This window comes from Archocentrus centrarchus, chromosome 15 (genome assembly GCF_007364275.1).
Source record: "Archocentrus centrarchus isolate MPI-CPG fArcCen1 chromosome 15, fArcCen1, whole genome shotgun sequence".
NCBI classification, from domain to species: Eukaryota; Metazoa; Chordata; class Actinopteri; order Cichliformes; family Cichlidae; genus Archocentrus; species Archocentrus centrarchus.
In genome coordinates this window covers 6,667,071-6,694,538 of record NC_044360.1, presented here as the reverse complement: position 1 = coordinate 6,694,538, position 27,468 = coordinate 6,667,071, and the positions used below count along the sequence as shown (strand labels likewise).

Here is a 27,468-nt window from a genome sequence, read left to right as displayed (position 1 = left end):
CTGATGGCACACTGTGCAATAATGAATGGTGTCTTTATGGATGTAGATGCAACTCGTGAGCCCTTCTATCTTCCTGTCATCGCATGCTGACTTGCGTTGTCCAGCAATATCTTAAAAAAAAGAATGTAAAAATTTATTGCATAAATGTTAGATATATTCTAAATCTTTTTAACAAAAATGTATCAAAATAAACTCAAATGTATCCTTTTTTTTAATCATTAATATTTTGCTTTGTAACTTAAATTTAATGACATTTTTTTTTCTAAGCAGCTGAAACTAATCACAGTTAAATTTATTTTACAATTTCCTAGTGACTCACAGTATGTGTGTGTATGTCTTTTTCAGGCCAACACAGAAAAGCCAACTCTAAACCGCTCAGAGCAGCAGGGAAGGAGTGCTCTTTTGTCTGATATTGGTAAAGGCACCAGACTAAAGAAAACTGTTACAAATGACCGCAGCGCACCCGTATTCGACAGTAAGTCAATACCTGTTCTCTGATTATTTAAATTATGACTGCAAAGGCGATAATATGCTTAGTCATGTTAACTTGTCTGCACCCTTTGTTAAAGAAGGAAAAACCCATAATGGTCACTGAAATGGCTTGAAACTGACACAAGTAATAATGAATAAAAATTTACTTAAAACTAAGTAATGAAAATCAGACATCGCTTTTGAATTGTGGTTCAGCAGAATTATTTTAAAAACAAGCAAAAATGATGGTACCCTGGAGAAAAGATTGAAAATCAGTTGACCATAGGGACACATTCAACTAAGCTGTGTCCTGTAATTAGCATCATAGGTGTCTTCTAACTTGTAATCAGTCAGTCTGCCTATTTAAAGGGTGAAGAGTGGTCACTGTGGTGTTTGGTATCATGCTGTGTACCACGCTGACCACAGAAAGCAAAGTAGAGGGCTGTCGTGGGAGATGAGAAAGACAATTATTGGGAAGCTTGTTTAAGGTCAAGGCTATAAGACCATCTCCAAGCAGCTTGATGTCCCTGTGACTGCAGCTGCACACATTAATCAGAAGTTTAAGGTCCATGGGACCAACCTCCCTGGACGTGGCCACAAGAAGAAAGCCAACGACAAATTGAAGAGATTGATGATGTGAATGTAACCAAAGAGTCCAGAACAACTTCCAAAGAGTTCTAGGTTACATCAGTGTCAGATTGCACCATTCATCACTGTTTGAGCCAAAACTTCACAGAAGACGACTGAAGAGGACATCATTGTTGAAAGCAGATTATAAAAAAAGTGAGACTGGCATTTGCCAAAAAGCATATTTACAAGCCACTTTCTGGGAGAATGTCCTTTGGACAGATGAGACAAAACTGGAGCTTCTTTGGCAAGTTACATCAACTCCATCTTCAGACGCAAAAATGACCCTTACAAGGAAAAGAACACTGTACCTACTGTGAGACATATAGGAGGCTCGGTTATGTTCTGGGGCTGATTTTCTGCATTTTGACAGGGTGTCTTGAATCTGTGCAGGATACAATGAAATCTCAAGACTATCAGGGCATTCTGGAGCAAAAGTTGCAGGTCATGGGTCCTCCAACAGGATAATGACCCAAAACACACAGCTACCGTAAATACACCCAGGAACAAAACATTGGACTATTCTGAGGTGGCCTTCTATGAGCCCTGATCTGAATCCCACTGAACATCTGTGAAAAGAGCTGAATCATTTAGTCTGGAGAAGGCACTCTTCAAACCTGAGACAGCTGGAGCAGTTTTTAAAAATAATTCTGTTGAGCCACAATTCAAAAGCAAGGTCTGATTTTCTTTTTTTGCTTCGTTTTGGGTTTTTTAACAGAAGGGTACCAACAGTGCATTTAAAACAAGAAATCATAACCTACAGCAAAAAGAAGTAAGATTCAATGATGAATGTCCTCCCCATGCAGCAGAAATTATTAACTTATTTTATTTTATTTTTTTCCTTTCAGAACCCAAGGGAGGAGGTGGCGGTGGAGGAGGAGGTGGTGGCGGTGGTGGAGGAGGAGGAGGTGGCGGTGGTGGAGGTTTTGGTGGCGGGGCTTCTGCTGGTTTAGGAGGCCTGTTTGCGGGTGGGATGCCAAAACTGAGATCTGCAGCAAACAGAGACTCCACTGGTAAAAATAAAAATAAATAAAAACTAATAATAACACATCACAAAATAGAGCTCTGTGTAGTACAGTCTCATAGTAACATTTTCCTTTTGTTCTCTGCCAGACTCGGGACCCAGCCGAGGACCCATTTTCCCACCTGGAGGCCGGCCTAGTGGCTCAAGTCCTTTTGGTGGTGGTGGAAGCCCTGCCGGCCCACCTAAACTTCCAGGAGCCCCTGCTGGTGGCCGTGGCGGTGCCCCTGATCTTCCCAGGGGCCGCCCAAGTTTTCCATCCAGGCAAGACTCTCCAGCAGGTGCTCCTCCTCCTGTGCCCAACACACCTCGACCTGCTCAGTCCTCTCGTGGGGGCCCAGCTCCACCATCACTCCCTTCAGGACCCAGGCCAGGCCATGCCTCTGTATCTGTACCACCAAGCATTCCATCAGGGAGGCACGGACCTCTCCCTCCGCCACCAGGAAGCTCCACACCAGGCCCTCGACCAGGCTTCTCTACCCCTCCTCCACCCCCAAACAGCAGTAGACCTCCCTTACCTCCTGCTCCAGGAGGGAGGCCCCCACTTCCTGATGACCGACCGCCACCACCATCCGCCCCTGTGGGAGGTCACCGGCCATCCATGCCGCGTGACATGCCCCCTCCTCCCCCTTCAGTCAACTCCAAACCTTCTCCCTCTCCTGCTGCTTCCTCACCCTCTCGTTCCACACCTGGTGGGGGCGCACCTCCTCTTCCGCCAGGACGTCCAGGACCTCCTTCCTTACCTCCCACCCCAACAGGAGGCGATGACCCCTCACCTCGTCTTCCCCAAAGAAACAGCTCGCTCAACAGGTACTGGTGAAGTTTTATCTGGTCTGTCACCTGTAATACAGATCTGTTCAGCTCTAATGGATGAGTGCATTTAAGCTCAGTGTTTATGCAGCATTGCATTTCTTATCAGCCACTGGGAGAATGTGACTCTGATATCTACTTTAGTGGCTGTGTCAGAGTTTGCATAGATTCAAATCTAATAGCTGTTCTGTGATGCTGCAGTTGACACTTCATGCAAACTTTTTCATGCAGCTTCCTTAAAAAGGACAGTCGCAGTTTGAAAAATTTAGTTGAACATAGATAAAATCTAAATGTTTTTTTTTCTCACTTAATCTCACTTAAGACAATGAGATTTCCCAGTGTAGCCACAGTCTAACACGACATACCATTAAGCAGTTACTCCAGTTTTGGAAGGTTCTTGATGCTGTAACATTGTTGAGTTGTTTGTGAACATCACCTATTGTGCTAAATCAAAATAAATACATTTTAAAAAAGAAAACCAAAGTTGGACTAAAAATAGAACAGCAGCACTCTTGATCTTACCAGAAAACACAAATAATGTGTATGTGAATAGAAACGTTAATTCTGTCCCAGCCCCAGGTTATACCTCTTCCATCCATGTGCGTTTTAATAAATTGGCAACATAGTGGATCCTCTGACTGGGATGCAGATCTGCAGGCAGAGCAGCAAGGAAGCAGAGTTACTGGTACTGTCACTGGGCCAGTCACAGGCTGCACAGCGTGACCTATGCTCTACATAAAACATGATGATGATGGAGGAGGAGAAAACTTTTGCCAGTTGTTCTGCAATTAATGGTTATATTGTTATCAGTTATTAGGGATTAAGGATGTTAATGATGAAAAATTAGCCATTTACATTGTAGATTCTGACTATTTGGGACATTAAGGGAAGTGTGCATGTGCAGTAATGGTGCTGACCCTCAGTAAGGCTAAACATATGATGGGCAGCAATGACCACTGCCTTAACATGTACTGTGTGAAAGTTGAAGTTAAATCCACAGTGATTTGCATTTCCTAAGTGGCATCTACTTAACTGCTTACATGCTTTGTTGTTTTTTAACATACAGACACTGTAACAAAAAAAAATATATATGCATAGATTAATATTACATTTCTCTCTGCCAGCCATAGTCCAGCACCACCACCTGGCCGGTCAGGACCTCTCCCTCCTCCACCAAATGAGAGACCGCCATCTCTTGGAAGGAACCAGTCGTCAGTACGCTCAGGTCAATAGCCTCATTCACTGAACTATGGATTGCTGCTACATTCAAACTTTAGATTATACATGTTTAGGATACAGTATGCAAAATACAATCAAGAGTACGTAGCTGGATTTGATGTTACATTTCATCAGCTAACATGACATTTTTTTTCTACACCCCAAAGGCCCTCTTCCTCCTCCACCTCCTTCAGGTCGACCTACAGCACGGTCAGGCCCAGAGCCCCCTCGTGGGGGACCTGGGGGTAGGCCTCCCCTTCCTCCCGAGAGGCCGGGGACAGGAGGGGGGTTTCCTCCACCGCCACCCATGGGGAATGGTTTCCAAAACCACAACCAGATACAAGGTGAGAAAACCTCTGAATATGTTAGTGTGGTTTGAGTACTGGTAAAAGTCTATAAATAGTTTGACTACTTTATAGCAAGAAGATGGAAAAAGAGGAGAATAGCACTGAAGTATGTGGAGTCTGTTTTAAAGAAAACAATCAAATCCTAAAATCAGTAAATAAAGCTGCATGTACATGTGTTAACTTTACTGGCAGATGAATCAAACTCCATGCCTTCCAGAGGACTGGCCAGCTTTTTTAGACTGTACTCTGATAGTCTCTGAAAAACAAAGCTTGTTGCCTTCAGTGCTGTTTTCAGCTACAGCAGAGAAACGTACTTACCTCCATTTCTAATATTTTTACCCTTCTGACCGAAGAAGTAAGATTGTATGAAGAGAATTGACAGAAGTCCTTAAAAGTCCTGCCTGGAAAAAAAAAAAGTTTTTAATCACATTTCATTGAGTTCACAAATCCAATCTCTTCTCTACATATTCTGTCACAAATCATGGAAAGTTTAGTCATTCTGATGGAGACATAATCACTGAAACCCTTTCCATTAACAGATGAGTGGGAGGGTCGGTTCACTTTTCACCCAGTGTCAGACCTTCCTCCACCTGAGCCCTATGTGCCCTCCCAGAAGACCTACCCCAGTAAGATTGTCAAGACTGAGGGCAAAGGTGAGTTCTGAGTGTTATCCACGCTCGGCATGTTTAAATTGACTTCATGCAGTTTTCAGTTTGCCTAGTGTTCTGTTAGGCACTGACAAATCAACCCCATAGCATCCTAGATTTTAACATCACGTTGCTCATAAAGTGCTTGAGTTATGTATTCTGAATTACCACTGATGACCTGACAACTCTCATTGTAGCTCCTCGTTTCATCAGTCCAGGCTGGTACTGGTCCTGATGTTCAGACTCCCAACCTCAACATTGATTTCATTAGTCAGTTCTCTTGCAATATTAGTCCAGAATATGACAATATTCTGTTCAACAAAATGTCACAACATTGAAGTTATTCCTCTTAAATCAGAACTGATCACACAAGTGTTCCATCATTGTGCACGTGTACACCGGTGGAAACTAAAAAAGCATTTCTCCAGCAGGTCTAAAATGCTGGAGTAGCATGGACAGTATTTTAGATTAGATGTACTCTATTTCCAACCCTGTGATAGAACATCTCCACCTTTTTTACTTTTGATTTTGGAAAAAAACTACAGAAACTCCCTTTAAAACACATTTGCATGATCTCATCTGAGTGCAGGCGCTGTATAACTCACTGAGAATCGTTAAATGCCTCATTTCAATTTAAGCACAAAACTCATGAAAAGATATTAGGCCAAACTTCCACCTATGTGGGGAAATTGTTGCTCTGGGTTGTCAGACAGTGCCATCTGGTGGAAGGAAAAATTGCTCTGTTAAACTAATGAAAGCACTAACTTTTTTGTGTCTTTGCTTCTTTCCAGGATCTGGTAAAAAGGAAAGAGGAGCTCCTCCCCTTCCTCCTATACCCAGGTGAAGACAAGATAGCAACCATCACAACACTTGGAACTACCCCCTTTGTTTGTCTACCTGCCCTTTTTGTCTTTCTTTGTTACGCTCATTGTGCTTTAACCTGCAGCATGTGGTTCATCTAAGAACTGCAACATGTAAGATGGACCTGAAGTACGGTTGTCCAAATAAAAGGACAAACTCACAATGTGGAGTTTACATCATGTGCCTCTGTAGGAGCAGAATGACACATTAAAAAAAAAAAAAAAAAGACCAAACCTTGCTTATACTTTGGTACACCTTGTTCAGGAAAAAAAAAAGTTCTAGGTTTACAATCATGCTGTTTTGTTTGGGCAGTCTGTCTCATGAACAACAGTGTTTTTCTGACCCCTGCTGCACATTGATTTATTTCCATAACTTATTGAGTCTTTGCTTACAATATATCACATTCTTATCAACCAACCAGTTACAGTTATGGAAAAGAATAGAAAATCCTACTTGACAAATATGGCATGTAGCACATGTGACTTTCCAAGACTGTTTACAGATTAAAAATCTTACGACCATATTGTAGTCCCAGGGTTTTCTTGTAGCACTAGTGCTAGGCTTCTTATGCAGTCGGTCATTTTATACAAGTGTTGAAAAGCTCCAGTAATTTTCTGAACCGGTGTTTCCTTTGTGCCTTTTCTATTCATGATTGTACTTAAGGCCACTTAAAGGAATTAGCCAAGGATGCCTTTTGTGCCTTATGCTGTTTATGCCTCCCTTGTTAAGTTGGAAGACTTCTGGTGATGTCAGTGTTAAAACAGATGCATTGACTGCCAGATCATTTAGAACAGCGGTTCTCAGAATGGGGTTCAGGAACCTCAGGGAGTCCATGACCTATAGCAAAGGGGTCCACAAAATAATTTGCTTTAAAGAATGCTATATGACTGAAAAGTGCATATACGTACATACAGGGATCATTTATGCAACTACAGCAGCATCCCTCCCACATTATCAACAGAACAGTAGTATATCAATGTGTATATGAGTACTATCAATGTGTCATACTTCAGTAGACATAGACATGGGACCGAGCTGAAAACGGCCCTAACTTCCAGGCTTCACTGCAGAAAACACATCAGGGGAAATATGAATGTTTAATTTGCCAAAGCCACACGTGCCTTCACTGTGTGCATCTGTGTGTTTCTGCTGGAACCACTGAATGGTACTTTTTTTTGGTTTTGCTTTGACAGTTAACGTGACACGAGTTTACTCGTAATTTTTATGATTGAGATGTTTTAAAAGATATTGTATGGGAATATGGCAACATCGATGTACAATTGAACTGATTCTTGTTTTGCTGTTTTGTTTTTTAAGCTCCTTTGACTTACTATGAAGGTCCTGTGTATGTATCAGTGTGATTTAAACAAATGATGTTGAGTGACGGTATTGTGTTAAGTTATGTCTAAGAACTGTGCAGTATTATGTGTTTGCTTCACAAAGCACTGCTTTGAATGGTTTTCTGTATACATGATGTGCCATTATCATGTAGGAGTCGAAAAGGAACTCTTAAAGACAATCATACACAAACGTATTTACATTAAAAAAATAAAATGCTTTATGTTCTTTGCTTGGGGGGTTGAAAATGGAGCGCTTTTATTGGACTATGCATTGTAAGCAATTTATGACTGTACAATGGTCATTTCATAAAAGACAAGAATGAATTGTAGTGGTAGGAGCCAGATGAAGTTACACTTTTTGTATTACCAGATTTAAAACATGCATCTTTTACATATTTGTGCAATAAAATCAGCCAATACATTGATATGAGTGTGATCAAATACAAGGTATTGTCTGGTTTTGTCTTCTGTAATTAGGCTGAAATGTTGTCTGTGCTACTTCCAGTGATCAGAAATATGGTTTTCTTGCCAGTACTTATCTGTAGGCAAATATATATACTGACATTTTTTTGAATTAATTCTAATAAAACTTTGTAGGGGTGTAGACTGGAGTCATGTTAATGATCCAGTAAAATTTGGCTTACATCCACTGAGGTCTTCACGGTCAGCTTAATGATTTATCGGTTGGTTATTGATTGGTATGATTCTTACACGTGTGTTTCGTCAACGTATAGAAAGTATTGTATTAAGATTTAAAATATGTCACATTTGACCTCTGACTGTTCCTTCAAGGGACATTGAAGGTCAAAGTGACAATAATGGTATATAGAACTATTTAAAACTGAGTTTGTACTAACAACATATAGTGATACAGGGAATGATATATGGGGATTCTAAATATTACGTTACCTTGGACCGCTGACCTTTTCTTCAAGGTCAAATAAGGTCAAACTTTCATAAAATGTCTTTGATCATTAAAACTCTGCTTAAAGCTTGCAGTGCTTCTTCTTTGTGAGTTTGATGTGGCGTGTCACTGATGTCACCATGTAACCTTCATGGGATCCTGTTGTTCAGGACTCCTGTTCAAAAGGCCTACATTATAAAACTAATAGATAAAGATAGACTATTCTGTGTTTAAGTATAAGGGAAGTTTGGACAGTCATAGTGTATTTGTTTCTTTTTTTTCTTATTTCCAACCTATAAGTTACTTAAGGTTCTCAATATCTTTTGAGGGCGTTTTGAATGCCAAGTTGTACACGGGAAGGCATAACATTTGCTGTCTCCCCCTTAATGAAATTCAGTCAGACACTCCAGGTGTAAACTGGATGGATCTACCTCATATTTATCCGTTTTTCCTCTAAAATGATACTTGGTTTCCCAAAAATGAAACAACCCAACATTTACATACAGTCTTGTGCACGTGTTACTTTAGCAAGGACAGGACTTGTAATGGAGTACATATGGTGCTGTTTTGTTGCTAATTTTGGTTCAGTAAATGATCTGCATACTTTCCACCTCTGGTGCACACTGCCGTTAATAAGCAAAGCAAGTTAAAAACTAGAAAATGTATTTTACAGTAACTGTAAAGTAAGTCATGAAACAGACAAATCTTTATCTATGGGTGGGTAACACAAGATGGACACATTATCTCAAAGAGTATGCCACATTCCTCTAATGTCACCAGTTCCCATAACATCACCTGACTGTAATACCTGCCTTATTCATAAACACGTTGGACTTAAGCAGGTTCAGTCATGTCTCCTCACATTTGCTTTGCAATAAATCAAGTGAAGGCTTTAATCACTAGTAGCTTAAAATTTACAGAAATATTATAGGTGAAGAACGAAGAAAACAATTACATTTTTTACAGACTTTCCCCAGATTTCATAAATCCAGTGCACATGATGCGGCGCCACACAGCACTTTGTTTTTAAAAATCCAATCGCAGTTGTTGTTACAACATGCCTCAGCGCTGATTGGCCCGATCATCTGTCATTCATTTTTCAGGGCGTTGCCACTTCGCGGCAGCTGTCAGATCTTACCCGAGCGACAAAAACACGGGCTTGAACGCTGATCTTTTCTGCACAATGATGTTCGTCTAAGATACAGAGGTAGGTATCGTTGTGAAATAAGTCATTTAAAATAATATATTCATGGCACATGTAAAGGTTACCGCGCCCTCTTTTTTGTTTTTAGCATTTATTTACCTATGCTAGCGCCAAACTGCAATAGGCAGTAGAATCGGTTCTTTTATGGAAACGAGGGTTTGTTTTTTTCAACGCTGGTTGTCTAGTCATTATGTTGGTATTAATTTACGTCAGCCTTATTAGACTGTAAATGCTGTTGAATAAACAAAGGCACCGTGCTAACGTCGTTACCAGTAATGCGGATGCACAGATAGAGATTCTGGGAACCCCGAGAGACGCAGCCAATCGCTAACCTCTCTCTTAGATACAGAAAAAATAATTTGTCTTCAGTCTTTTTCGGGACTTCTATAGACAAGACATTACAATTTGGACTTTAATTTAACTGCGCTGACTTTAAACTATATATTTCTGTCTCCCTGTTTTCGACTCACTCCAGCTTCTGATTTGTTTCCTCTCCTTGTCCTCCCTCAGTGTTGATATTCCTCACCTGGCCCCTCTGACCTCCATATCGTAAATAACAATGGAAACCGCTAATAACTATGTGCTGATCCATGGGAAGAACATCTCCCATAACACCCTGACAGGCGCTGCTGCGGGACCTCACATGTCCATAGACAAGCTCTTCCCAGCTCTCCTGGAGTGCTTTGGCATCATACTGTGCGGCTACATAGCGGGCAGGTAGGTGGCTGATGTGTAGACCATTTTTTCCCTCAGAATATTTGCAGGGAAATGTGTCAAGTGCCTCGTGTAAATATGAAAGTGACCAATGAGCAATTTCTTGGACTTTTATATGTGTTTATTCTTCCCCACAGGGCTGACATCATCACAGAGAGCCAGGCAAAGGGTTTGGGGAACTTTGTGTCCAAGTTTGCTCTTCCAGCACTGCTTTTTAAAAACATGGTGCTGCTGGACTTTGGAAATGTCATATGGGCATTTCTGTGGAGTGTCCTGGTTGCTAAGGTTTGTGTCTGAGCTCTCACACAAACAAGATTACAGAAAAAATAAGTAATTTTTAATTTATAATTAAAAAAAACAAACAAAGTCCGACCTGATCATCGTGCTTCTATCCTGTGTGTAGGTGACAGTGTTTGTGCTGGTATGTGTGCTAACACTGATAGTGGCCAGTCCAGACAGCAGATACAGCAAGGCTGGTCTATATGCCATCTTTGCTACTCAGAGTAACGACTTTGCCCTTGGGTACCCTATAGGTAAGAGACACAAAACACTGTTGCATTCAAGTTTAGCAGTGGAGAAAGTGCTTTCAAGCCAGGGAATATCACAGAGCTAACTGAACAAAGACACCTTTCAACAGACCTTTCAACCCTGAGGAAACCACACTTCAACTACCACACACACACAGGTTTTCAGGGCCCTGAACTGAGTTAACCCCCGATGGCTGCTGGACTAGACAGAGTGCCACGGAGAGAAAAAAGCCTGAAAGCCTGCACAGAGCAGTTGGCAGGCTTTTATACAGACATTTTCAATTCCTACCTTACACAGGAAGCAATCCCACAGCTCTTTAAGTCATGCATTATCCCATCAGTTCCCTCCCAAAAAACAGTTACAGTAAATGAGTTCAACTCTATAGCACTCACATCAGTTGTAATGAAGTGTCTGGAGAAGCTAGCTGGCAGTTAAGCTCTTAAATGCTGCCGTTCCAGATATGGTGAACCCTCTACAGTTCGCCTACGGCCTACACAGATCGGTGGATGACACAGTGGCCCTGGAGCATTTGAACACTAATAGCACATATGCATGTGCTGTATGCTGTTTCTGGATTACAGCTCCACATTCAACACAATCAACTTGCAAAGCTGGCAGATGTTGGAGTTCTGATGCCCACTTAGAAATGGACTAGACTTTCTCACTGACAGACCACAGGTGGCGAGGATAGGAAATAACATCTCTGTCAAACTTTCAGTCACCACAGGGGCCCCAATGCTGCCTCTGTCTCCGACTCTTTTCACCGTACACCTATGACTGTGCCTCTACCCAGCACAACAATACCATTATTAAGTATGCAGATGGCACGAGCATCCTCGGCTGTATTAAAGCAATGGGACGAGTCATGAAATAGGTGACTGGTAAACAACATCACCTGGTATGGAGAGGACAATGATCTTGTTCTTAGCATAGATAAAAATAAAAAGCTGCTGAAACACTTCAGGAGACTTTTACATCTATAAGAAGCCAGCTCTGTGAGAAATGCACCAAGAATTCAAATGTACATGAACAGCACCTGTATCTGTGATTGCCTCTCTGTCTTCTCTTTTGTAGTTGATGCTTTGTATCGGAGTACATATCCAGAATACCTCCAGTACATATACTTGGTTGCTCCTGTGTCCCTCATGCTCCTCAATCCCATTGGCTTTGCTCTTTGTGAGGTGCAGAGGTGGAGACAGGCCAGCCATCCACAGCGCAGTAGTCTGGGCATCCTGGGAGTTGTTGTTTTACAGGTATTGAGTATGCAGGTGTTTTGACAAGTGTATTAATGCACTTATATATCCTAAGAGGTTTACTGTCTTTGCAAACTTGAAGTTAGCCTTAAAGAGCCAATTTGTACATTTATAACTCTGAATTTTTATACCACTTTAATGTCTCTGAGGTTTAGCTTTTTTTTTTTTCCTCTTTCTCTCGAGGTGTTGAAGAACCCAGTAGTGTTCATGGTGATAGTGGGAATCATTTCTCACTTTGTACTGAGCCAGCAGATCCCTGCTGTGTTGTCAGAGTTCATAGATGGTCTCGCCAACTCTTTTGGAGGGGCAGCATTGTTTTACCTCGGCCTCACTATGGTGACTTGCACTGTCTTGTTTGTCTGCGTTTTTTTTTTTTTTTTCCTAAGGATAATCTGTTTAACTTACCATAAAGGATATCATCAGCTGATTGTTTCTTTGGCAGGTTGGTCAGCTTAGAAAACTAACCAGAGACACTGGAGTTGCTTTGATACTGCTCATCACAGCCAAACTGTAAGTGAGACCTGAATGGAGGTGTGTGTGTGTGTGTGAGTATGATTGGTTTAAGGTGGCCTGAGTTAGTAGTTAGTTGTGCATTGTAAATTCTACATATATTTATGTTAATTTTTATTCTTTTGTATATAATATGTAATGAAAGACATGCTTTGGCCTCACAAATGCATAAAAAAATTCTTCTAAAATAGTAACAACAAAACCGAAACAAGCCTTTAATCTTCACCAAGAACTCTTAAACAAAATTAACAAAATTTTTAATTACAATAGTGGATTAAATGCTCAAATATTTCTGTCTTTCTCTCTCAACATCATCCTGTCAGCCTGATAATGCCGCTGGTCTGTAAAGACATGGTGGATATTCTGGATACTGGAGTGAACAGCACGAGTGCCAATCACACAAGTTTGTCCAACTTTGCTTTCCTCTATGGAGTCTTCCCAACAGCGCCCAGTGTGGCCATCTATGCCGGACACTATAACATGGAGTTAGAAGTGGTACGTTCTTTTAATGTAATAATCCTACTTTAAACAGCTGTTTGAAATGAAGTTTTTTTTTTTGTTGACACAGTAAAGTGAAAAGAGGACTCCCTCAAGACTAAAACCTTCCATTGATCCTTCTGGTACAATGTTCCTTGGACAGATGAAATTGGTTCATGCAGTAGGACAGTGATCCCAAGCATAGCTGCAATTCTACACCAGAATGGTTAAAAAAGAAAGTATTGTTGCAGTGGCCCAGTCAAAGTCCAGAACATAGGCTGATTGAAATGCTGTGGTGGGAGCTTAAGAGAGCTGTTAATAAGCCAGTGCCCACAAACCTTAATGAACTGAAGCAATGTTGCAAAGAAGAGTGGGTCAAACTTCCTTTTCAGCGATGTGAGACTGATAAAAGTCATACAGAAAATGACTCGTGCATATGTTTTTGTTCATCTGAGGTTGTATTTAAAATGTAAAGAGCTACACATTTAATCTTGTTACAAGTATTCTCTAAACGTTTTAAACTAGATAAATTGAAAGTGAAGAAAACATTGATTTTTGTAATTTTTTTCCCTATTCCTTTTTTTTTTTTTTTTTTTTCTTTTTTTTAAGGTAACATCAGGGATGGTAATCAGTACGTTTCTGTCGGCACCGATCATGTATGTGTCTGCCTGGTTATTAACAATCCCTTTAATGGACCCAACCCCCCTGGTTACAGAGCTTGAAAATGTCAGCTTCAACATCAGCATTGTCAGCCTCGTAGCTCTGGTAAGTCTGTCTGCGGCCTGTGGTTTTCATTCCCCCCGGTGCCCTGATTCAGTCTGTTTGACAGGGATGAATACTGAAATAGTAGCAGTAGGTAGAACTTTAGGACAGAAGGTTGCTGATGACAGTGTCACGAGTGACACAGACGTATATGATCGAGCATGTTTTTCTTCATTCAGGTGTGGACCATAGTGGTGATGCTGCTCAGCAGAAAATTTAACAGACTCCCTCACCTGTTCGTGCTAAATCTTTTCCTGGCTCAGGTCAGTCAAAGTAAAGTTTATTAAAATGAGATTTCAGGTTTAATTGGGTTCATTAATGCATCAAATGTTAATTGAGGACCTTATGTAGGTGCACTTTGTACCTTAACTTCTGTACTTTTCTCTGCAGTTCATAGTGTGTGTTAGTATGATCCTTTGGAACTTCTTGGTGAAACAAGAAGATAATCTACTCGGCAAAATTCTCACCTTCACTTTGCTCTATGGGTCTCTTTACAGCACGTACATTTGGACAGGTGAGTGAATACTGATTAGTGGTTACAGTTGCCTTAGTTCGTGTCAGTCAGGCTACACTTGGTTTATGAATGAACCCAAAGACTCAGATGATTTGCGCTGGTATACATTGGTGTTTGTATTTGAATGTTTTGTTCTCTGTTTCAGGTTTAATCCCTCTCTGTCTGGCTCTGACTAACAGAGATGATCTGCTCAGACTCCGACCGGGTGTCTTCATGATTTTGGGTTGGGGGTAGGTCAGCACAAAGATATTTGATTGAGAACGGACTTAGGGAATGAAACCTCTATAATCTTTGCTGATTTCAATTTTAGGAAAAGATAAGGAAATATTCTATAAAATACAAGCAGTTGTGGAATTACTGATCCTCTGTCTGTGTGCACAGGGTTCCTTTCCTAATGGTCGGAGGTCTTCTGATATCAGGAGAGAGGACTGATACCATAGACTCCGCCTTCTTCTATGGCAGAGCTCAGGTTGGAGCAGCACCTGCTGCAGCTCCATATTACACTTTCCGCAGAGTTGTTCTGAGCTCTTTGTGTATTTATGTTGTCTCCTGCTTTTCTTTCTGCTCAAGACTTTTCATTTCAAGTTTAGGATTCATTTCATTTATGAACAAAAAACACTGACATTCTTTTATCAAATTAAAACAACAATATTTATCATTTGTAAATTTCTGAAATCCTAGAATGCATTTTGTTTGGGAAGCTTACTTCATAATCTCTTCTGCTCTCCTCCAGATAATCAGCACTGCAGTGATCCTTGCAGTCAGCCTGGTCCTGGGTGCAATATCTTTGATGGGTCTCAGCCAGGGAGAACGGGAGAGCGGCTACCAAGCCCTGAGCAGAGCAACTGTAACAGGCATCAATGATGAGCTGAGGGCCCCTGGTGGCCTGGAGGATTCACACCAACAGCAAGAACAGACGCAGATATCAAATTCGCCTGCCTGCAGCATCAACTCCGGTAACTCCCTTCTGACACTCTGTCTTTAGTTTATTCTAACTTGAACATAATCTGAACGTTATCTGTTGTGAGTCTGTAACCAGATGATGTGAAGTAGATATTTTTACTCATCCTGTTGTGCAGACGTCCACGGTTTCTCTGCTCTCCAGCCGATACCTGATATGATAGCCAGTACGCAGAGGGAGCACACAAACAGCACAGGTAACAAACCCAAATTTCATTTCAGTATCCATCCATTCACCGTGAATTGTGACAGTTCATTCATTTTGTTATAAAAGTGGATATGAGTTATTGCCTTTGCATTATTTTATGTTAATTCTCACAATGAGTAAATGAAACAAATTTTGACTTTTGTTTGTTCTTTTGTGGTTGGGTATTACACATTCAGTCATATCCAAACCAAACGCATAGCCAACAATAGTCTGTATAATAGTTTACAAACCTAAAGTTGGCGTTGTCATTTTACTTTGAGTATTTTAATTATTGTCCTTTCTAGGCCACATGGGGGCGCTGTTTGACGGACATCAGCAAAGTACTTCTTACTCTGAGCAGCCGCTCAATCTGCCTCCACCTGGGCCTCAAACCACAGATGATAAACAGATTGTGAGACATGTTCTGCTCTGTCTGCTGCTCATTGTCAGCCTCCTAGCGGTAAGGATGAAATACTCATTACTTAAGCTTAAAGCAGATGCTGATGATTTTCGTCACAAGTAAAATTGCTGCTGGTATTTGTTTAGACTTTTTCTCCACGATTGCTCTGAGTTAACTTAAGTAGTTGCTTCCTCCAAACCATCAACATGTCTGTTAGACCCCATTCCTCACACTGCTCAAAGAAGTCTTACCATTTATTGATGCTTCAATCTTAAATATGATCAATCTGTCTTTAATTGGCTATGTACCACAGGCTTTTAAGGTGGCAGTAATTAAACTTAAAAAAACATCACTGACCCAGCTGTCTTGGCTAATTATAGGCCAATCTCCAACCTTCCTTTTCTCTCAAAGACTCTTGAAAGAGTAGTTGTAAAACAGCTAACTGATCATCTGCAGAGGAACGGTTTATTTGAAGAGTTTCAGAATTCATCACAGTACAGAAACAGCATTAGTGAAGGTTACAAATGATCTTCTTACAGCCTCTGACAGTGGACTCATCTCTGTGCTTGTCCTGTTGGACCTCAGTGCAGCTTTTGATACTGTTGACCATACCATTTTATTACACAGATTAGAGCATGCTGTAAGTATTAAAGGTACTGCACTGCAGTGGTTTGAATCATATTTATCTCATAGACTCCAGTTTGTTCATGTAAATGGGGAGTCTTCTTCACACACTAAGGTTAATTATAGAGTTCCACAGGGTTCTTTGCTAGGACCAGTGTTATTTACATTATACATGTTTGTAACCTCAAATGGGAAGCTGCAGTACAAGCTGTAAGAAAGACTGTCTCTGTCTTTATGAAGAACCTGTCCAGTTGTCTGTGGTGGTTGTTCAATAAAGATCCAGGAAGACTTTACCTTGAACTACAGTTCTTCTGTGCTGTGGCAAACTATGGACAGGTAGCCCCATTTTTTTTTTGTCTGCGTGTTAACATGTATGTGCTTATTTCACACATTAAGTGTATTTAGTGGGAAAAATACTATATTCAGTTGTATGTACTACATTTCTTTTTCTTTCCCCAGGGTTTCTTGTCCTTTGGGATTTTTGGTCTGGACAGACACCTCATCATCTTACCTTTTAAGAAGAGGTGATCTGTGACTTCAGCACCCTTGTTCATTCTGTTTTTGAGATTAGTTTGTGATCAAATAAATAAATAAAACAGCACTAGAACAATTTTTGTTGTCTTTTTTTTTTTTTAAAGATTGCTCAGCCTGTGGCAGGGCAGGGACAGTGACGATTTGAGTCCCTCAGGGGTCCCAGAGGAGGTCAGGCTCACCTGTACTCAGTTTGTCCGCTACCACAAAGACCAGTGCGTACAAGACATAGTACGCACACACAGGTATGAGTACTAGTTTGCGTGTTTTTGCATGTGTTAAACAGTACAGTTTGTCTTTGTATAAATGTTTTTTTTTTAATCACCCCCATATCATCTGCTTATTGGATTTATTTCCTCTAAGAGAAATGTATTTAAGTTGTGTGCTCGCATGTTCAATTCTGAGCCTTCTTTCAATTTTTCACTGGATCCTCTTTGCATGTCACATCTGTTTCGCCTCAGTTTCTGGGGGTTCCCTCTACACCAAGTGTTACTTTTGTCATGTCCAGCCGTTTAGCATTTCTACTCTGTCCTGTTTTTAAAAGGTTAAAGGTGAAATCTAGCCACACTGCTACAAAGGTCAACTAAAACTTGTGCTAGATTTTTACAAGTCCTGGATGCTATTTTCCTAACATATAAAATTCCTAAACCTTTTCTCTACCTTATTAATCCTTCCTTTGCTTCCCCCTTATATTTCCTTTATTTTTCCCTCCTTTCTTTTGCCTGCCCATTCCCTCTTCTTTTCATTACTATCACATTATAGTGGCTCAGGGGAGAGTGTGAACGCTTCGACAGGTGAATCCTTCCTCTGATACTAACAGGTTTGGAGGAGGACTGGAGGAGGAAAACGGAGTTCTGAGACATTCCCCAGCCCATGAACCTCTTTACCTAAACACAAGTTCTAGTGATCAGGAGCAACTAAACCATGATTTCCAGATTCTTAACCCAAATCACGACCCAGTTCAATCCAGCAGCCAGTGTTTGGTTTCAAGTACACCCCACCAAGAGCCTGCGAAAGAGCAGCAAGCACATATTCCCAACCCTGATGTACCTGAGGAGCAGATATCCCATGACCCTGCTAATTCTCATCACCAGCACGGTCATGCTTCAAGCTCTCCCCAGTTTCATCAACATCCCCAGTCGCATCTGGAAAATGTGTTTCGAGGCAGCGACTTGGTAGACTGGCTGGTGGACCGAGGCCTCTGCGCTGGACGAGCTGAGGCGCAGCTGTATGGTGCCCGTCTTCAGCAGGGGGGAGTGTTCACAGGCCAGCACAGGTTCAGGGATGAACCCAACTTTCTGTATCGCTTCCCACAGGAAAGAGTGGAGGAGGAGGGGGGAACAAGGTGAAGAACTCAGCTTTAGGGGGTACAAAGCAGTAACCACCATAGCTGAGCGCCAAAGCAGAAGTGCCTTATAGTGCAGCTTTTCCAAAGGCCACTTGAGGCTGACTCTGGATTATATGAGAGACACCTGTTTGCCCACCAAAATCTGCTGTGGGTTATTTGTCTTTGTATATTCAGAGTGGTTGCCAATTGAATTTCCGCTTACTAGCTAATCATATGGAGAGCCTGCAGTTGCCGTTGCTTTAGAAGGAACTGAAAAAAAGGAAGGTGATGGTTGGGGTTCTGGAGGAATAGGTAAAATGTGGAAACAATCACTCCCTACTGGTACTTGACCCCTCCTAACTGGAACATCCATTTTTTTTCTCAGTTGAGATATAAGCAGCAGACAACCAGTCCCACATGTGACAGGGGAAATTTTTTTCTTGAGTGCTTTCTGGATGATTTTTTTTGTTTGTTTGTTTTAAAGGAAACATTATCTTGGGCCATCATCCTTACATAAATATTATTTAAGATAAACATGCAAGTGGTGAGAAAATCATAAAAGCAGACCAGTAATCTGATGGGACTGCTCAGTGAACGCCTGTGACATTCTTCTCAAACACTTTTATATTTTCTTTCAGGGGACGTTAAAGCATCCAGGATCTGCCTGTTATTTCAGTATTATTTTGCACGCTGTGTCTTTCAGCCACTCTGGTCTAATCTGACTAGTTGCATGACTCAGCAGTACGGACTTCCGCTCAGCAATGAGCTTTTCGCACTGAATAAATACACTCTCCACGTTTTTAAATTATGCAACCCACTGGATTATCGGTCTTGTGGTGATGCTGCGGAAGATGTTTGTTTTCCTTTGCATCTTGTAATTGTGTTGCAGCTGTCGGTTTTAAAATATTTGTTTGGGACCGACGTTATTAAACGGATTCATTCATCCATGGTGGAACATCAAGACAAGAGGATGTAGTTACTGTGATTATAGATCTGTCCATTTGAACTGAATACAAACAGCCAGCGGGCTCACGTTGTCAGTTACGGTCCTGTTTTTGTTTCAGATGGCAGCTTACTTTTCTGTACATTATACACAAAACCACAGCTTAACTGTTTACAACTGTGATAAGGTACTATCATAAAGTTCCTTAACTCTGTCCATTTAAAAAAAAAAAAGTTTAAAATTTCCTGGCAATGCGGCACTACGTTCAGAACTGGATGGATTTTTAGGATGTGCCTTTATCAGGATGTTACAGCGTAACTTCACATTAACAGTTTGACTGTGGAGGACGAATTTACGGTTACAACCCTGCGAACATGCTCCCGGTAGTCCTCCAGATGTGCATGTGCAAGTCAGACTGGGATGTTCAAGGAGCAATCCGAAAATAGCAGCTGCACTGAAAGCCATCCAGAGGTGACCTTAAAGCAGATGCAGGCCAAATTTAAAATGGGGAAGGTGAATCTTATTTTTTCTTAAATGAGCAGAGTCACAAAACTGTGTGGTTGACCTTTCATACATGCCTGTTATGTTGCTGCTGTTTTACAGTATTGCTGCTATGAAGTTTACAGTGTGTTGCTAAGGTTGTAGAAGGTGGATGGTGATATATGCATGTTTTAAAAAAAAAAAAGCCAAGGCCAGGGACACAGATCATATTCATGTCAAACTAGTGTTCACTGTAATTTTTGTTGACCTATTGGTCCCTATGCATATATTTCCATCTTTTTGAACCTCTGCCAACAAATGCCATACTGGTTCATGCAGTTCACATCAGGTCCCTGTGTTTAAAAATGTGAATGACTTTTTTTTTTTTTTTTTTTTTTTTTTAAAAGAGTGCCTGCCTCAGCTAATGTGAAGGTGCGTGTTTGTTTGCATGAACAAAAATGTCAGAGTTTCCATGTAGTGTATGTATGCGTGTGTTGGGAAGCATTCAGATGAAGTAAGAAATTTTAAATGACTGTTGTTGGTCGACAGGATCAGTGAAACTGTGGATGTTTTAAGTGTGTCGCTGTAAGTCAATCAGGGTCAGTGACTGACCGAATCACAAGGCACAAATAAAAAAAATATACAAGTATATATATATTTGCATCCAAAAATCCCTCATTTTACTCCATCACTTCACACAATTGATTTTAATTTTAAACTCACAACTAAAATGACATGGTTAAAAAAAACAAAAAAAAAAAAACACATTATAACCATTATAGCTTTTATTACATTATGTACAACCACAGACAATATAATGGATAAAGCCACCGTGTATGCTGGATAATCTGACTCAGAATGACCAAAATTTAAACACAATGTTCTGTTTAATATGACTGAAAACTAGTGACTGAGCTCATAATCTCATCACTGATGGGCTTACTGAGGTCAGGGCCATTTCCCACAAGCTTCTACAGGACTTTTAAGTCTTTTGCAACCACACAGGCTGCCCTCTGATGCCCATTAATAACAACGTTTAAAGCATAAATGTTGGCTTTACTTTTCATCTGGAAGCTATGTGCATCTTTTTGTACGGCCTATGCCTACAACATGGCGGAGGGGGAAGAAAAGCTTTTTTTTCCTTACATTTCTTTGTTCGAAGAAGGAAAAAAACAAAAACCTCATCCACCCACACAAAAAGCCCTTAGAAACTAAATGCAACATACTTAACAAGCCCCATATACATAAGACAATCACTTCATGCTACTGACAAAAAAACAAACTTTATTTCTCTTAGCTGTGACTAAACAGCAGATCGAGATCATTTTGGCACTTTGGGTCTTTTTTACATTCACAAAACAGTGAAATCACAAAAGTCCACAGAGTGAGCAGCTACATTACAACACATGATCACTCTGTAAATCCTGAACTGTAGTACACCCAGGACACAGTGTAAGGTTCAATATCAAAAACTTTACACAAACAAATATCCTGAAATGAGGTTAATCAAGAAATGCCTCAAAAATACATCAGACGGTGCAGATTTGTAAAGATTTTTCATTTTTTCACTCCAGGTTACCCTGGACCCCCCGTGCTACGCTACAGTTGCACCTAAAAGTTTTTTGTTTTTTTTCTGCTCTCATAAATTGACTTAATAAATAAATAAGTCCAATCAAACATGAAGTGCAACACCACACGTGCTATCAGGAGCACATATGAGCTTCTCATGTCTGCATTTTAAATATTTAATAAGGACATAATACAATGATTTTAACTCTTTGGTACCTGAGTTTAGTGTTTTCCAACAGTGATTTCAATGTGCGGTCTTTAAAATAAAAAAAGTGGGTCATTCTTCAGTCACTGCTGGTGGTAATCATTAGAAAAATCTGCCTTAACCCACCCAGGTCATTACTGTAAATAAACTGAGAAAAGCTCCACATAACAGTGTGTTGTTGCTTTAAATGATTTGGTTATTTCCTTTGTTGGGACCCCCTCTCATGTGAAAAACAGCTACATTAAGACTTTAGGAAACAGAGACACGCATTCTCACAACATTTTCAGGTCCAAATATGCTACGTTTTCTCCATTAGGTTTCAGTGACTGCTGAACGAGTCACTGAGTAAAGGAGAATTTTAAGGCACTAAATTCAATCAAATAATGTTTGACAGATCACAGACATGTCGCAGAGCAGAAACCCTTCATTTGGCTCAGAAATGGAAACTCACAGTACGACAGTCACTGTCACATCAGCACTGTCAACAGATCAATTAAGACAATAATCTGACAATAATCTGCAGATAGTGAAATCTGTCATTAGGTGCACGTTATTCCAGCCTATTTATTTAAATGATGAAGCCATCATATTAGGGCATTTAATTAATTTAAAGGCTGCTGCCGTATTGCACTGACCAAAACGTTTCACTACAATGAGAACTCTTCAGCCTTTCCTGAAACATCCATTTAACTTTGGTGACCTTTAAGGCACATATTTTTCCAAGGAGCCTAAGAACTTTCTAGGCCCATCAAAACCTTTGGGGAAACTGCAGTATTAAAACTTGGTGTAACATGATCAGAAGACAAATTCAGGACAGATCATACTGTAAGTATGATAACCCTCTGGTGTGACCTTATAGAAATCTGGAGTCAACAAAAGGTCACATGCCAATCGGCGGTCAGTTTCTCCCCACCTCAGTTCCATTTAGGTCTTCTTCTACCACACAGTCACCGTCTCTTCCGTTCCTGCGTCATATCGGTCTGGCTGATTCCATTGCTGTCTATGCCATCCACCTTAAGGTGACCTTTGCTGTAGTGTTTGATCAGCGCTCCGGGCACGAGAGCCACGAGGGCGATGGTGAGGAGCTGAGCCAGCGTCCCCCAGGAAAATATGTCATCCAGGGAGGAGATCTCTGAGAGGATGGATCCCGTACGAACACATATGAAGTTGTAGGGGATCAAACCTGAAAAACAGCAGCGGCTGAGTGATCAGTACTTGTGTTTTGTGTTTTTTTTTTTTTTGTGTGCGTTTCATGTTTGGGTGTGTGGTCTCACCTATGAACACAGAGAAAAAGAAAATAGGAATCGGTATGTTGAGGACAGGACAGGTGATGTTAAGGAACCAGTTAGGAGTCATAGGGAAGAAACGAAGGAAAAGGAGGAAGAAGAACAGACTGCTACGGTTTTCCTCAACCTGACAGGAGGAGGGGCGATAAAAAGCATACAAAAGCAAACAAAAAAGAAGTCAACAGGAAACAGCAAGTAGTACAAAGTCAGAGTGTAGAAGAGATTAAGGGCAAATAAAAAACATGCCTACCTTCCTCTGCAGCAGGGCCACCTTCTCAGGGAAGAGGTACACCACATACTGCTTTCCAAATGCTGCAGATAGCAGGAAGCAGAATGTGGAGCCTGTGGTGGCGAGCATGCAGGCCAACACCAGACCCTCCCAGGGCCCGAATATTGCACCGGCTAACATGTTCTGCAGAAGAACGGCAGTCACTGGTAAACAGAAATTTGCATCAAAGTAGAAACTGTGTGTTTAAGGGGTCACTTATTTCTGTGCCTCACCAGAAAGGAGGAGCCAGGTATGGCAAAAGACTGCTTATACAGGTAAGCGCTACAGAAGAGCAGCAGAACGTAGCCGTAATGTTGTCTTTTGTAAAATCTGAGCATGTCTGCGAGCTCCCGTAGGTCATCCAGGTCAGACGGGAACTTCACCCTAGATGGAAACGAACAAGAATGTAGCAGAATACCTACAGTGCTGTACAAAAGTCTTCACTCACCATTCATTTCTTTATATTTTCCTTGGAAAATTGAAAACAGGTGCAGTTATTTATTGTAATATGCAAACATACATGGAAATACAGCATACAAGGCAAAATCAGAGTCTGTATAATTCTAATAAGCTTTAACAGTCAATATTTGGTATGACCACCTTTATTTAAAGAAATAATCGGTACTGGTAGCACAAATCAATCCTTTTGAAGGCCTTGTTCTGTGATGTATAACATCCATAAGCTAACTGAAAGGTTATAATGTATTTTGCATCTTTCATCATCCCCGGGAAAATGAGTATTTGCTGAGAGACTGTTTAATGTCCCAGACCTACCTGTGGGTGGGTTTCATAGGGTACTCTAATGAACACAGGGGTGTTTTTGCCTGGAAACAAGAGTTCTGCTCAGATGTGATGCTACTTTCCCACATGAGTACTCTGACACCCTTTCCAAATCACCTCAAGCATCTTTTTTTCCTGCTTTATGTTAAATAAAAGCAAATGAAAAAAATATAGAAACAAATGGCATTGATTTACTACATGATTTACTACAAACATCCATTGACTTCCACTGCATTGGTTCAGTGGTTGAAGTGTCAAGAGGTCAGTGTCTCAAAACCACAGTACGTAAAGGCAGTGATATCAGCATGACTATGACATCATAGTTTTTTTAGGGGTAACACATTATGTTTTTAATTTGATTTGGATTGACTCTTAAAAGGAACAAAACATGATGGAAAGACTTTATTTAAAAAAAGAACAAAAACACACACACGTGTGTTCGTGTGTGTGCACCAAGACGAGTCAGAGGGTAACAGGATACATCTGATTAAAGGACAGAAATAGTGCTGCTGCCTGTAGACTTGAGCAGAGGGTAGGAAGACACTTCTCAAAGCTCACATGCACACACAACAAAATCCCCCGGTTGAAACTCAAGATGTCAGCTTTTTCTGCCACCTGCTCTGACATTCAGCATTCTTTGTTCCTACTGGTCAGCGGACAAATATTCTGCTCTGTCATTGGTCCATAGACTGATGATGTGTAAGGACTCAGATACGTGAAACTGCATAAGTGTATGTACTGTATTCAACATGTGTCATCGCGTGGGGGGCACTTTTATTTTGCTTACACATAACCTCATGCAAAACGTTCTGCCTACACACGCACGCGCGCACACACACACACACACACACACATACACACACACACACACACACACACACACACACACACACACACACACACACACACACACACACACACACACACACACACACACACACACACACACACAGGGATTTCAGCATGATATGAAGCTGGGTTGTATTCGGTTAAATGTCATCCCCATCATTTGCCAACATTCGAAAGAGTGACTGGAGCTCATACATAACTTAATTATTTTCACTGTTGATTAATTTCTCGCTTCTTTGAATGACAAATTGTGGTTATAAATTTTCACCAGCCTGAACTGTTGATACAAGGCAGGATGGAGCCATACTTTCATGTTGCTGACGCCAACCTCTAAATGTCGCAGCAGAAATCGAGACTCATCAGTCCCGGCAACATTTTTCTAAGGTGCGCGTGTGGAAACTGCAGCCTCAGTTTCCTGTTCTTAGCTGACAGGGGCACCACCCGGTGTGGTCTTCTGCCGCTGTACCCAGTCTGTTTCAAGGTTTGATGTTTTGTGCATTCAGAGATGCTCTCCTGCATACCTTGGTTTGAATTAGTGGTTATTTGAGTTACTGCTGCCTTCCTATCAGCTTGAAGCAGTCTGGCCATCCTCCTGGCCTCAACATGGCATTTTCACCCAGAGAACTGCTGCTCCCTGGATATTTTCTCTTTTTTAGGACCATTCTCCTTAAACCCTAGAGATGGTCATGCGGGGAAAATAAACTCACAAAATAACTCAGAAATTCTGAGATTAAAGTTACAAACTCGGGCCAAAGCAACTCAATTTTTTAAACTTCGCTTAGATTCACCTCATCACACAACACGTGTCTCGTGTATTATACGTGCAGTGAATGAGCCAATCAAATTATGTTTTACAACACAAATAAGTGCATCTGGACTTTGAAAATAAACTGGAGTAAACTGGAGCTCATGAGAACAAAAAAAGTGCTGATGGGAATGAGGTGATAGAGTTGGTCTATCAGTTAATGTTGTACCTCCTCAGCAATGTGTGCCTGTGGCATTCCCTGTGCAGAGGGAAAAACTTTAATATCATGATCAAATAGTTTTAGTTTTTTCCTCTCAAAGTTTTAACTCATTGAATGCAATAAAAACACATTTTAAAGTTTTTTTCTTTTGAATATCTCCCAGATAATTACCAACCTTTGCAGCCTTGCTTATTCATTCATTCATAAATACATTTCTACACAGATGCAGAAGTACAAAAATGCTAGGACGTCACCTCACCAGGTCCACTCATGCTATGCTGTTATAAGTAATGGTATAAGATGAGCAATATAATTTTACTGGGAGTACACACACACACACACACATACACAGATCCTGCTCTTGGCTTCAGAGTGTCTTGGTCTGCGTTATTCTATCATCCCTAGACAACCTCACACTTGACTGTCTGGCACATTGCAACATACCACTTTCATAGCTCACACACACCAAGACACACATATAGAAAATAAACCACTTCAACACACTAATACACACACATTCTAAAGAGTGGGATGATCGGTCTAGTATGTACTTGGGGAGAGGTGATGTAAATATCAAGCAGATAATATTTTAGTGCTATTATATATATATATATATATATATATATATATATATATATATATATATATATATATATATATATATATATATATATATATATATATCCCATAACCCTCATCCTTAGATGACAAACTAAACTCTGGGAAGGTAAACACTGTTTATACCTCACTACTGCTGCCGTGTCCAGTTTTGGGGGTGTGGGAGGGAATCCCCTAAAAATTTCAAGACAGATTTGAATGAACTGTATTCAAAGTTTTATTTCACTTCTTCCGTGACTAAAACTGTCTCACATGAAAGAATGCAAGTAAAAGAAAAAAAAAATCTCTAACTAAGCTACTTGATTATTCCTCTGCATTGATCCTACAACCTGCTTGAAGAGTATTAGCTTATTGCTTTTGCCGTCCACGGTAGAAAATGAAATATAGATCAAATTCTAAGAAGTTGGTCAGACCATAAATAAATAAACAATATTACGGAGGAAACTGGCAGAAATGAAAAGCTGGGAGGGGAAAGTTTCAGCCACAGTAAGTCACTAGTTACCCAGAAAAATACCAGCAGTGCATCTTAGTCCAAGATGCCTTCTAACACTGAAAATAAAAAACAGTTTTATTCAGTATTATGTTAACTGGCTTACCTTTACATCCATTAGTAGCACCAAATGGTTCTAATAATATAAAGTAATATTTCTACCCAAGATTGGATTCTGCATGTAAAGTCTCTTTTCTGTGTCCTTACCTGTACTCCTGGACCTCCTCGTCCTCTCCCTCGGTGCCCGGCTGGAGCGGCTTCGGTCCCGGGGGAAGATGCGTGGACAGCAGGTAGAGGTAGACACTTGCTGTCCCGACAATGGCAGCTAGTCCCGTTAAGGAGCGCATGTTGCTCCCTACAGAAACTCCGTGTTCACCGGCTTTAACTCCGCTGACAAGTCGGGCTGAATTTAAGCGAAGGGGAAAACCGCCGAGGAGATAAAGTCGACGTGTTGTGGTTCAGTTGGACGGCAGCGAAGAAAGTGGGTGTCGCTTACCGAGAAGCAGGCTGCAGTGACGGCTGGCATTCTGGCCGGGGTTCGGCACACGGATCACATGGCACTGGGGAGAACTTTCTTTAGACCGATGGAAAAGACGCTGTTGAAATTTGTGTAACTCTGGCACACAGCAGGTACGTCTGCTGGAGTTTTAATTCGTCCTCGTTTAAAATAAAATCTTCACACAATTCACCCCAACAGGCCACAATAATCAGGATGAGCTAAAGAGCTGTGTACATTCTCCAGGTGCACTTACACGATCAGGCACTAGAGGGCGCTAAA

General features: G+C 40.9%; 3 protein-coding genes across 5 annotated transcripts in view; 2 read left to right on the top strand and 1 right to left on the bottom strand.

The window, feature by feature from the left end:
* The window catches only part of wipf1b (WAS/WASL interacting protein family, member 1b), a 28,104-nt gene extending 20,321 nt beyond the window's left edge, over positions 1-7,783 (top strand). For both annotated transcript variants that reach the window (XM_030748824.1, XM_030748825.1), the window contains 7 exons: positions 346-475; positions 1,947-2,111; positions 2,212-2,929; positions 4,054-4,154; positions 4,315-4,491; positions 5,034-5,147; positions 5,933-7,783. In XM_030748824.1, the coding sequence (XP_030604684.1) occupies positions 346-475; positions 1,947-2,111; positions 2,212-2,929; positions 4,054-4,154; positions 4,315-4,491; positions 5,034-5,147; positions 5,933-5,985 (1,458 nt within the window). In that variant the 3' untranslated portion in view covers positions 5,986-7,783. The remainder of the gene's footprint in view (positions 1-345; positions 476-1,946; positions 2,112-2,211; positions 2,930-4,053; positions 4,155-4,314; positions 4,492-5,033; positions 5,148-5,932) is intronic.
* A 1,565-nt stretch (positions 7,784-9,348) lies between these two features.
* gpr155b (G protein-coupled receptor 155b) lies at positions 9,349-19,865 on the top strand. Of its 2 annotated transcripts, none has more exons than XM_030748422.1 (20): positions 9,349-9,453; positions 9,961-10,167; positions 10,302-10,449; positions 10,568-10,697; positions 11,767-11,945; positions 12,129-12,281; positions 12,388-12,455; positions 12,779-12,950; positions 13,542-13,697; positions 13,874-13,957; positions 14,085-14,208; positions 14,354-14,438; positions 14,590-14,677; positions 14,942-15,164; positions 15,288-15,365; positions 15,661-15,815; positions 16,620-16,715; positions 16,839-16,903; positions 17,018-17,155; positions 17,731-19,865. In XM_030748422.1, the coding sequence occupies exons 2-20, from the start codon at positions 10,010-10,012 to the stop codon at positions 18,257-18,259; spliced, it is 2,829 nt and encodes a 942-aa protein (XP_030604282.1). In that variant the 5' UTR covers positions 9,349-9,453; positions 9,961-10,009; the 3' UTR covers positions 18,260-19,865. The 2 variants fall into 2 exon arrangements, with proteins under 2 accessions (XP_030604282.1, XP_030604283.1); XM_030748423.1 differs by having other exon boundaries at positions 17,673-17,872.
* A 485-nt stretch (positions 19,866-20,350) lies between these two features.
* LOC115793428 (transmembrane protein 41A-B-like) lies at positions 20,351-27,144 on the bottom strand. The gene is made up of 5 exons (XM_030748424.1): positions 26,898-27,144; positions 23,222-23,372; positions 22,971-23,132; positions 22,709-22,847; positions 20,351-22,617 (listed from the first exon to the last, which is right to left on the bottom strand). Exons 1-5 carry the CDS (start codon positions 27,035-27,037, stop codon positions 22,382-22,384), a joined length of 828 nt encoding a protein of 275 aa, XP_030604284.1. The 5' UTR covers positions 27,038-27,144; the 3' UTR covers positions 20,351-22,381.
* Positions 27,145-27,468: the final 324 nt, after the last annotated feature.